Source organism: Calidris pugnax, unplaced genomic scaffold (assembly GCF_001431845.1).
Source record: "Calidris pugnax isolate Ruff unplaced genomic scaffold, ASM143184v1 scaffold268, whole genome shotgun sequence".
Classification (NCBI taxonomy): domain Eukaryota; kingdom Metazoa; phylum Chordata; class Aves; order Charadriiformes; family Scolopacidae; genus Calidris; species Calidris pugnax.
In genome coordinates this window covers 347,302-359,399 of record NW_015090983.1, presented here as the reverse complement: position 1 = coordinate 359,399, position 12,098 = coordinate 347,302, and the positions used below count along the sequence as shown (strand labels likewise).

The window sequence follows — 12,098 nt, the reverse complement described above, 5'->3', positions numbered from 1 at the left end:
GTCAGGAAATAGCAGAAATAAGGCTGTTTATGTAACTTTGTAAAATGTTGATTCATTGCCTTACATTTCACTCTATTCTTGAAACCTTTTTTAAAAGCTACATTTCTCTCTCCCACTTTTTCTCTCTGAATTCAGTGAACGACTTTCTTATTACTTTCCTGAAATATTCGACCAGTGATGGAAGCAACATTAAAAAAACTTCATCCCAAAACTCCCTATTGGACAAAATTAACAACTGAAACTATTGCTCTGTAACTGGAAAGTAATGGAGAAACAGGTCATGCTTTTGTAGGGGCCTCAACAGCTCTTGAGATCCCTCCCAACCAGTATTTTTGATTCTATTCTATTTCTACGTATACTCTATTTCACTGCTTTCAGCTCTTCCATCTGGATATATATGTACCCCAAAACCATACCATACAAATTCCCTGAATTCTGAGAGTTGTAATCTAAAAAGGTTTATTGATAATCTGGGTTTTTTTTAGAATAAACTGGATAGATGGCATGCAATGCAGGAATTTGGTGCAAACTTTGATTCAGTGTGCTGATACCTCCCTAAGAGCTAAAAACCCTCCGAATTTTCTGTGAAAGTGTGCAGCAAAAAGGGGGCTAGAAAATTCTAATTTCTGTTCGAAAGAAACTGCCATTTGAAAATAAATCCTATCATTCTTTTTCCTCAGTTTTTCTTCTATAAAACAGAACATATTTTTCTCCTCCACTTTTCAGCGCTTGCTGCTTCTGTCCTAAATTTTCCTTTTTGCATCCTTTGTAAACATGACTTTGCCTCTCCCCTCCCAATGGTTTCATTTACCAGTTAGGGGTGTTTTGGGTTTTTTTTCATTTATTTTAGTACATCCCCACTGCTTTTTCTGTCATGCCTTTGTATGACTATCCTCTCCCTAATCCTCACCTCCGTTTCTCTTGGTTTCTGATGTTCTTTCCTGTCTTCCCTGACACAAAAAGTCAAAGCACTATAACTAAACTCTTCCTTAACCTCTGAATGTAGATAAGTGTTGTGTTAAGAATCAATGATGGCAGAGTGAATTTGCAGATGCAAAGACTGTTCTGCAGCACCACCTTACATAGCTTTTATAACATATGAAAGAATATAAGGGAGACCCTCTTCCAGGAACAGAAGGCATTTCATCAACTCTGCCATGAATCTTGATTTGAAGAATCAAGAAACTGGAATCAGATTTCCAACTTTGATAGAACTACTAGGATGAGCAATTCTAAGCAATACTTCTGTTTTAAATTAGATTCAAGTTTCTTTTATAACATTTTGATGCAGATGAAAATAGGAGTACAATGTGTATACTTACAAAGTTCGTAGCACCTTTTGCTCTTGGCATAAATTAACAGGAATACTGTTTATCTTGGTCCCTGTTAGAGTTCTGTGAAAAAAACCCACCATATATAAATGTTTGCATGTTGATGGTGATGGCATAATAAGCATACATAAGAGGGGAATAAGGATGGCGTGTCAGCTACTGGGGTGCCAGATTCACCCACCAAAATTTTTTTGGTTTGTTTTTTTGGAAGAGGCCAACTTTTCTGTTTTTCAGTTCTGTGAGAGGGGGGTTAGTATCAATGGCCTTTTCATAGGCTGTTGTCAGCTCACCCTACTAAAAAATTTAATTAAGGTATACCACAGTAAGAAAAGCTATACAAATACATTTATTAACAGGAAGAGAACAGATATCCAGTTGCTCTCCAGATACCAATCACTTTGATCATTTCACAAGAAGCAAATCCAAGAAATTATTGGAAATTATTTCCATAAAAGATACTTACAAGCTCTCCAGATTAACGGTTCCTGTCAAATTAGGAAACCACTGCACCATGCTGGCACCCCGAATGACCCTACAAAAATCCCCACAAAAATTAGCTGCAAACTATTATGCAAATCAACTGTGACATTCAATCCCACTGTCAGGTAGATATTTTCACTAAGGAGACATTATAACATTCTTATTGCTTTTGTTTAAGTTTTACACACGAATAGTGCGTAAAAGATAAGCCTTTTCACTGCTTCTTATAGTAGTAATCTGCTTAATAAATTACTCCTCCATTAGCAAACAACTGGAATTCATCAAGCTGGAAGGAGTTGTATCAATACAGGCACGAGAAGGGCATAAACTCCCAGGCAGTTTGCAGTTGAGAGTTTGAAGCCTCACTCCATTTTGCTCATTCGTCACCCCCAGAACTGCTACCTTTTGAGAGCGTGCATGCACTAACTTGCAAAACATTCTCACAATGTACATCCCTGTTCAAAAACCACCCAGGACATATTGCAGTTTGTTTAAGTAAGAATCTGAGCATTTGGCCTGAGGTTATGTGTCTTATGCAAGGTAATGAAGATTACAAAAAAAAAAAAAAAGAAAAGGGTTGCAGAGCATATTTACTAGAGCTTCTTAAGAAATTGGATATTCCCAACAATAACAATGTTTATTGAAGCTTACTGCAAAAAAATTATAAGGCAGTCAAAAGATTTAGTTATTTTGAGTTCTTAGCCACAATATTTCATATCCATTTATCATACTGTATAGTTGAGAGGATACTTACAGGGAATGAAGATCTGACAGATTCTGAAATGCTGAGTTCCCCACAAAAGACAAAGGATTATCATACAAATGTCTGGGAAATGAAAAACATATTTCAATCGTTGTTCTTACAGTCACTGTCTGCAAAGACTAAAAATAGATGCAGGAAAATTACTTACATCGTTCTTAGAAGAGGGTTTCCTGCAAATGCACCATCAGGAATTACGGAAATGTAGTTACTGTGAAATCCCCTAAAGATATTAGCAAAGAAGAAAACCAACATTTAAAAATATACTGCCAATGGATTCAATCAACAGTCATTTTCTTCACACCTACTCAATTCCCAATCCTGCCAAAACCAGGATTGTAGTTAAAAAGGACTAAGTCTAACTGTAGGAATAACTTAGAAGGCGTGATTTCTGCCTACTGCATATCAGCTAAACCGAAAATATTTCATTAGAAAGAAACTATTCTGTTCAAAACATGATTCTGTGCTTTCTCTCTTCTTCCTCCTCTCTTAAGGAGGGGATAGGGAAAACACGTGTGATCACTGAATACTTAATTCTGCTTCTGGAGGCCAAAACCAGCTCATGATTAAGATCTATGCTAATGGGTCTTCTGAATAAATTGCTTGCTTATATAACTCCAAAATAATTTTCAATAGGTTCCCTCTCTAGCTGATGATTATATTTTCCTTTAATTATAGCTTCACTTAACATAATTTAATCTGATTTAGGTTGCTGCATAATGAGACAAGCATTCTTAAATACAGGAATTTCTTTTCTCTTTTTATTTATGGAAAGAAGAAAGAAAACTGGTAAAAAGGGAGAATAAGTAATACTCACAACTCCTTTAGATTTGGGAGTGCTTTTATGGCTTCAGGGAACTCTACCATGTTATTATAATTTAAATCCCTAGAAGAAGCAAAGCAGGAAAATTATAAAGTTATCAATAGTGGTCATGAATTGTCAAAATAGTTTTTAAGACAATTCACTGGAAGTAAAAAGTTCTCAGAATATCTTTAGCTAGAGCATAGAATAACTTTAACTTAGATATTTAGTCTTCTGATGTTTTACATGCTTTATAACCAGCTAATAACTTAGGTAAGATATTTAATATTATCCAGAGGATTATGCCTATTAAGTCAAATAACATTTCTTTACAGCAAAGCTCAGTATTTTTCAATACTTCACAGATTTTTCTTCAACAGAATTTACATGGAAATGAACTAATATTTCTAAATTTTAAAAAAGTAAATATAAATAGCTACTCTTCGGTAACTTACTAAGAAAACTTACCTTTTGGGCTTTATAAAAAAAAGCCCAGTAAATAGTCTGTTAGTAACAGCAGAGCTTGTAGCAAAACCAGTTACAAATACTGAACAGAGGCAGCAGGAAATCTCATCACACTGAACCAGCTCATGTCGGTGGTAGGGATCTGTTGAGATCTCTGCTAACCTGCTGCCACCATTCTAGCAGTAATGGCAGGACCTCCTACAGGCCTTTTTCCACACAAGGGGTTCCTTACGAGCCGCAAAAACATTTTGAGAGTCTTACACCAGCTGTGCATATTTACATAGCATCTAATTAATTGGGGTTCCAAGAGAATGGCAAGGTAGTTGGAGTAAGTCCTGGACTCATCCAAACTCCTAATGTTAACGGAGCCTGTCACCGGGTTGCCCTTGCCCTCCTACATTTGTTTTATTTATTTAGCATTCTCCTAAGCATAATAAGATGCACTGCTGAAGGAGATAGTGCTTATTAGACATTCACTGAGTGATGGCCCAGTTCTGGGCCAAGCAGGAGTTGTCAGTGGGGGCGACACACACAGGGTGAGGGGAAGGTGATGTTTCCCACTCCCCTCCCCTCTTTCTGTCTGCAGGCAACATAAGGCTCACTGTTTCTGATAAACTAGCCCATAACCTAAATATTTGCCAAGTATTTGAAAGGATCTCAGGTGAATCTCTTGTATGAGAGGCTGGGAACTGGGAGCTGGGCTGGTTTCCACCAGCCTGCAGAGTGTGGGTTGAGGAGCTGCGGGGAGGCATGAGCCACAGCCTCCTTGGCAGTGCCCATTCAGTAACGGAGGAGCAGTGGAGAAACAGCCCTCTGGGGCCCCCTGAGAAACCTCCTACCATCACACAACGGTTTTGGCAGTGTAATCTTAGATATGTTTAATCCTACAGTAAACCTAAGAAACAAATATTTGTCCCTTATCACCCACGGGGCCACTCAAACACTTCTGATACATCCACCTCACTCAGTGGAGCGCTGTGCAAAGATACACCAGTTAGACCAGGGCTAGGAACACTATAGCCACATCTTCCAGCGTGACATTTCACCCAGGCTAATATTTACCTGCTTCTCAACATAGTTAATTAGTTTTGGTGGAGCACTGCACTGATACCAGCCTTGGGCTCTGAAGCCTGAGCTGGATGGTGATACGTGTTGTGCAGTGCACACATGCCTTATTTGCAGTATCTTCACCGTACCAGTAAGGTAACCTTGATTAAGCCAGGAATGAGACAAACACTGAACAATGAGATACTTTAAGAAGCATACTTACAAGGTTTCCAGGTTGTCTAGTCCATCAAAACAGTGTTTTCCTATAGTTTTTATTTTATTGTTATGAAGATGTCTAAAAAGCAAAAATAAAACAAGTATTTGTGAATTATTTCATGTTTAACACGTTAACAGATAGTTCTATGAAATCAAGACAGTTAAATGACTTAGAAAAAACATTGCATGGGGTGGATTATGCACAAGAATGTCTTTCACTTCCAGACAGAAATATTTCATCCTCATATGGGAACAGAATAGATTGCCCGCAGTCAAGACAACCTATTTTAAATGTTTACTCACTATCCACAAGCGTGATAAAAATATGACTAACATATAAATCAAACTAATTTTTCATCTTCATCCTTGGAGATATCTAAGACTGCGCAGAAACAGGTCTGTGGCAGGTAATATTTTCTTCTTTTAATATCTCTGAAAGCTTTCTCTGACAACCATTGGTTTGAAACATTCATTGCTAAAATGAGATGTCAGGAAAATATACATCAATTTCATTACCCATGGCCCACTCGACTTTCTGTTTGGGAGAAAGTCTTTAGACAACTGAGCTGAAACATAGCAAAATACCATTTCCAGTGCCACCCTAGATTAATCAAAACTGTAACCAAGGAGAGAATCAGAGCAACCCGTGAAATACAGTTACAAATACTCACAGAACAACAAGACTGGAGAGGTTTGTGAAGGCGTAGTCAGGAATGTGCGTTATTTTGTTGAGAGCCAGCGTTAAGGCCTGCAGAGAGGGCAGGTTGCTGAGCGGGTAGATGGGAACTTCTGTCAAACTGTTGTCGTCCAACCAAAGGTGACGCAACTGCACCAGACCCTCAAAACTGTCCTCTGGTATGGCAGTGATATGGTTAGCGTCCAACCGCCTACATGGAAACAGAAAGGATTCACATAGTAAACTCACAAACTACAGGTAGCTAAAAACATCAATTAAAGTCCTATTGCTCCTGAATTATTTTTTAAGCCTGAATACGCTTTACTGAAATAGTATCGGAAAGTTTGTAGGTTTACCGAATGATGCATCTCAAGGTAAATGAAGAGCCCATTAAAGTGTCATAAAAAAGCTTCTCAGATGTTTTTAATAAAACACTTTTAACAAATTCATATGCTTAGAATCAGCTTGAAGTGAATGGGTAACTCTACAGATATTTCTCCCCCCAATGCAACCTGCAGCTGTGAGTACTGAAACAAGTCTTCAAAATGGTAGCCTGATAGCGTATCAAAGCTTGCAGAAGCATTGGCTCATTTGAGCTGATTACCCCTCTAGCTAAACTGTCGATAGCATCGTGTACCATCACATGCTTTGTTTCATGGTGCTGCCATACTCCTTAAGCAACTCCTTTATAGAACAAGATTATTATTAAAGTTATTATAATTATAAACAGTTGTTCAACAATGACAGAGTTATGAATTATCCCAACAAATAAAACATTGTATCATCAACTAAAACTGAGAAATTTCTTTCACCCTTGCACCTGTGCCTTTCTAACGTACTCCCCAACAAAATATGCCATCGACGCTGCTGAAGATTGTACGTTACCGGATTTTGTCATCACACTTTTTCCTCAAATGAGTTCCGATGGCAAACACTCCCAGTAGTAACACACACGGAGAGTGACTTAACGATCTTTCGTACTGAAATTCAAACCACGTGCGACAATTCTTTCTGCTGCAGTTAGTGGCTCACCTATGCTACGGGGTCTCAGCGCTTCTTCAGGTTTCAAAGCGTCAAAAAAGAAAAAAAAAAAGCAAAACACGAACTCCACACCTGGAAACCTAGGAGGCTGAAATGCACATCCTCAGCGCTGGCTCCAGATGTGACGCCCTCACGACGGGAGATGCAGGTGTTACTGCCAGAGTCTCCCCAAAACTCCTGATCCGTGACAACTGACAAACCCGATACTCTTGTCTGGTGGCTTTGGCAGCGACAGCAGAAGCTCTGCTGCGGAACGACACGTGCTTTTTTCTCCTGCAACACCCTCTGAACCAATCTGGGTTTACATCTTCCCACACCAGCAGTGCAGTTTCTTGGACAGCATCACCAGCACACGGGGCAGGCAAAAGGCACAGACAGGGACCCATCCAGGTTCACTGTCACTACACCACGTAACCAGATGTGTCGGGGACAATAGTGGAAAACCACCCCTACTAAAAGCTTCAACTTGGATTTACACAGATGGAAGCCCCAGGAACGGGCAGCAGCAAGGGATGACCCAGGGAGAAGCAAAATGTTAATAAAGCTCTATTCTTTGTCTAAGGATGAGAGGAAAGGTCAGCAGTGACAGCCCAGGAGATGGAAAAAAGGGACTGTAACCAATCTGAGGCAGCACAGGGCTGAGAGCAACAGGCAATGTTTGACTGTCCCCTGCCCTTGAGGCTGTCTTCTCTGGGTCAACACACCTGAACCGTGGTGACTTCACTGCAAACACGGAAGAAAACACCTTGCGTAACTGCTTTGAAGCGACTGGTGCACCAGCCATGGAATGCAGGCTGCTGTCTGGGGAGGCACAACGCTCCTCCATTAGCATCCCTGTTCATTACAATACAAATCAGCACAAGTTTGGAGTTATATTAAGCATTCACCGTGTTTCTGTAGCCATGATCAGACATGCTCTTGAAAGTCTAGCTGGGTTAGTTTAAGAAGTCACTGCCTGCAGCCATCCGTCCTGTCCCTCTCTGGGCTGGCAGAGGGGACCAAGTCACGGCGCTACATTTGTCCCCAGGTAGTGAAAGTGCTTCTGGACCCCAGCACTTAAAGGATGTGCTGAATTCAGAGGGAGGAGACAAGCTCCACCAAGAATGAATGCACTTAATCTGCTTCTGTGAAAGAAGAGTTTTGTTGTTGTGATGTACAAGGCTTAAATATTTCAAATTATTAGGGAAAAAAGTCAGCAGATGAACTTTCATGTAATAAAGTCAAGAAATGCATCAAGTTGAGTAACATACACCAATATAAGTGGGAACTTGTAAAACTATCTGCAGTCAAAGGCTCTCTCCTAAGATGAGTGAGATGCCATTAGCTCTAAAGCTGTACATCAAAGAGCTAATCCCTATGGTTCATATACTGGCACCCCCTTATCATTTTGCCCCATGGTCTGACAGGTGTGTACGTTATTCTGTTTGAATGCTTTTAGGCTGCACTGAGACTGGAACATTTCAGAGAAATTAAATGCCTAATGATAATAAAGAAAAAAAAAAAAAAAAAAGGGGGTGGGGGGAGTGGGTAAGGAAAAAAGCCTGCGGCTCCGCTTCAGAAATTAAAAAAAAAAAAACACAACACAACACCCAAACTTGAAATTACCTGTCTTTCTTCTCCCTCCTAAATTCACACACCTCCCTGAAGATCAAAAGAATTATTTTCCAGTGGAATAAACATATCCGAGTCTTCTCTTCCAACTAATTTCTCCCTGCCCCTCCCTCTCCCCCCCTCCTTTTTTGTCTCCTTTTCAAGGGAAGCAGCACACTCGGGAGGCAGCCCTCAGTCCTTGTGACTACTTGCCAATGCTGATGTTTGTACCTTCTCTGTTCTCCCTGATAAATTCCATTTACTCTGGTAGACTTTGGAAAAGAAAAACACACCATGAAGCCCCAAGCCTGCTCCTCCTCTCCCACTGTTAAAGCAGAAGATGACCAGAGAGAGGAAGGACGGATGCACGCAACGAGGGAGTCAAACTCTTGGCCAGGGATAACAAAGAGGGTCATGGAGAAGATGATGGACCCTTCATCCCCAGCTTGCTTTGCCAAGACCTCTGTCACCTCAGCACAGGTGGATCAAGTACCCAAGTAACTCTGCATCTTAACCTGATGGCTTTCCACAGCCATCCAGTCTGTCATGTTCATCTTCTCCTGCCTACAGCAGTAAAACTGAGGGGGGAAAGAACATCGCCCACTGTGATCACTGAGCAAGGAGGTTTGGGAGGTGAGAGAGGGCTCTTTTCTGTCTCTCTGACGCTTCTTTGCATCATCTTAACAAATGCAACGTCTGCATAGAGCTGAAAGTAACTAGCAATGTCAAGCGGAAAGACGGGACATCATGCTGTGCTTATTTGTGCGTGTCTCCATTTACATAGAGACTTCCAGCTCTGAAGACCACTGTACTAGCCCAACGCTTTCCCAGAGGCCAACGGATCCATCAAAAAATAGATGAAAAAGGATGGTTTGCCTGGAGTTCCATTGAGCTGCATTTACGCTTTTAAAGGGAAAACCTGTGATTTACAAATGTTACAGGAACAAGCACAGCATCAAAAGAACCATAGTGGGTACTATGATTGCACAAAAAATATTTATTGGTGCTGGATTTCTGCTATTACTTGTCATACCTCAAGACGTATTTTTAACTAATTCAGTCATTTCTGTCTTATCCACATTTTTGTGTTCCTTCGTGCCTCTGTGTAAGCCTGATGCGCCACAGTTATTCTTTTTTCCCCTCTTATTCACATTGTGTTCAGTGCACAAAATACAGCTGAAATGCTTCCATTTCATGTGAAATGCACATCATGGAGTACTTCGTGAAACAACTGAAAAGCCAATCTAAAATATTTGACAACTTCCACAAAATACAACAACTAAGGACCACACCTTTTCTTTGAGATGGGATAAGGGAGCATTCACTAGCTCCAGTAACTAGCAAAAAGCAAGTACTATTCTTCACTTGGACTGAACTTCTACAAAGACGTTCCTTTTCCATTAAAGTGTTAAAGATAAGACTATGTTCTTTAAATTAGAGCTTGCAGCATGTACTTAAATTCCTTAATCTTTCAGAAGCTACTCCAATTCCAGCTTCCCTATAGGCACTGGCTTGTGAGAGACCTTTACATTTTAGTCTATAAATTCAGAGTTCACTTGCGGAGCTGTCATCTTCACTTTTATTAGCTGTCAAGTTCTCTCCTCACACAAAGTCCAACTCCGCAAGAGAAAAGAGCAGAAGGATGATAGAAACCTATATATTCAGCAGCTCTTACATCAGCATTTGACATATTTTCAAAACAATTGAAGAACATGGCAACCTAAAGGTCTTCAAACAATTAACTCGGCTTTAAGGAAACTGTAAAACTAATATGAACTCCTACCTCAACTCAAACGAATAAAAGTTCCAATCTAACACACACGCAGATATGATTTTTTTTAATACTTATATAGTAGTATAAACACACACAAAATTATCATTCCAACTCCCATATATTTCAAATTTTCACAAAGCCTTTTCACTACAAATCTCAGGCTGAGCCTACCAGGAGCCGGCTAGTGTATGGAGAGCAGGTACCTGAGATATGGCACAACTTTTTAAATACATTTTGGGTGTTTGACACACTGCACCACACTGAACCGCAGCAGGAACCGCTGTGCCAGACACTTGCACAGAAGCAGGTGCTTGCCCATGAAGAGAATGGGCACAGCACCTATTGACATGTCCCCATGTGGGCTGGCCAGGCTGTGAAACCAGCAGCTTTGTGTGATCCCAGCTGGTCCAGAGGGAGCAGGATTGGGACATGGAGAGCCATGCACAAACTTCAGCAGAGGGAGAAGAAAAATCCTGTGTTTTGCTCTTATCCTGTAGTCTCTCCAGGCAAGTTATGGTCAACTCTTGCTCCCCTGAGACAAACCACCAGCCATCGCTCCCTCCTTGCCTTGCAAATGCAAGATACATCTCAAAAACATCATCTTAGTAATAATATTCATTATGAACGTACTACTGCCACATATTTTGTTATCACTATTTGCCTGGGAAGAGGAGACCATGGCAGATTTCTTTGTAGTTCCTATCCCAGCCTTACTAGCTCCCATCTGTGGCCACTCTCAGCCTTCCAGGCTTCAGCAACTGGGAACTTTAACAACCTTGTAGTAATAGCAGGAGTTTAACATTGATGTTAACAAAAGGAAAATGACTCCCAACTCTTGTGTTAAACCACTTCTGCTCAATGGCAATCATTAGAGAACTTTGCTCTTTAGAGTGCTCCTTCAAAAACCACAAAGAAATCACTCAAATAACACTGGAGCAGATTTTTAGGTTTTGAAGTTGAGCACTGATAAGCCCGGGACCTAGGAAATTCTGCTACAATTGCAAGGCAATAAACCCACCGTGTTAACAGAGGCACTTTAAAATACTCAGCGCGTTTGCTCACTGTATCAAGCGGCAGCTCTCTGGACCTCACGCGTTGTGAACATCAGAACAAGGATTTGCTTTATTCAAGGACAAATTTACAGCAGCTCTCAGAAATTAATGATACATGCCAAAGCTATTTCAGCCACCAGTACTGATGTGCCAGCACATCTAATTGTTCCATTTAGATGTTTAAGCTGGTAACAGTCACAGCTCATACAAAAACTGCTGGAAATGACCCACAGAGGATTCAGCTGAGCTTCACCCACATGCTGTGTAACTTCCACCATCCCAGTTAAGATTCTGATCATTCAGTTTCTACGTAAATTTCCTGATTTTTATTTAAACATCAGCGATTCCTTAAGCAAGCCCAGACAGTTAAAAAAAAAAAAAGTCCCAGAGATTCCTGAAGCTCCCAAGAAATACCCATATCTCACTTTCAAGAAAACCAGAACAGCTTCATAGAAAAATGAGACTTCTGTCATTCAGCAAGTATGTAAAGTTCACGAAGCAGTATATTTCAACTGCTGCATATTTAAAGATTTTTCAGCACAATCAAACATGCTCAGGAGAGCTCTTACACATTCATTACTCTAAAAAAAATGCAAGAGAGAAAAGCATATTCAGCATAATTAAGTTTGATTTGGTTTTGCAGGTTAAAAAGAAAACATATGCAAATTTCTTCCTTTCCCATTCTGCTGTCAATAGTTTAATCCTATATCTTAACACAGACTCACTTGAGGGCTGGTCCCCTTCAACCCTTTAATAACAGCAAAGCAGGGAACCAAAAAACCTCTGAAGACAACCCATTAAAAATTGGTTGGTTGAAAAACCACCTGCCACTGTTAAAGGCACATACTATATACAAGACCGTAC

The 12,098-nt window shown here is 40.3% G+C and overlaps 1 protein-coding gene across 1 annotated transcript in view; it reads right to left on the bottom strand.

Annotated features, from left to right (window-relative positions):
* LGR4 (leucine-rich repeat containing G protein-coupled receptor 4) overlaps positions 1 to 12,098 on the bottom strand; it is a 45,710-nt gene that overhangs the window by 11,582 nt on the left and 22,030 nt on the right. Inside the window, exons 4-10 of the mRNA XM_014953786.1 lie at positions 5,773 to 5,988; positions 5,109 to 5,180; positions 3,389 to 3,457; positions 2,723 to 2,794; positions 2,566 to 2,637; positions 1,795 to 1,863; positions 1,323 to 1,394 (exon numbers count right to left, since the gene is read on the bottom strand). Of these exons, the coding sequence (XP_014809272.1) occupies positions 1,323 to 1,394; positions 1,795 to 1,863; positions 2,566 to 2,637; positions 2,723 to 2,794; positions 3,389 to 3,457; positions 5,109 to 5,180; positions 5,773 to 5,988 (642 nt within the window). The remainder of the gene's footprint in view (positions 1 to 1,322; positions 1,395 to 1,794; positions 1,864 to 2,565; positions 2,638 to 2,722; positions 2,795 to 3,388; positions 3,458 to 5,108; positions 5,181 to 5,772; positions 5,989 to 12,098) is intronic.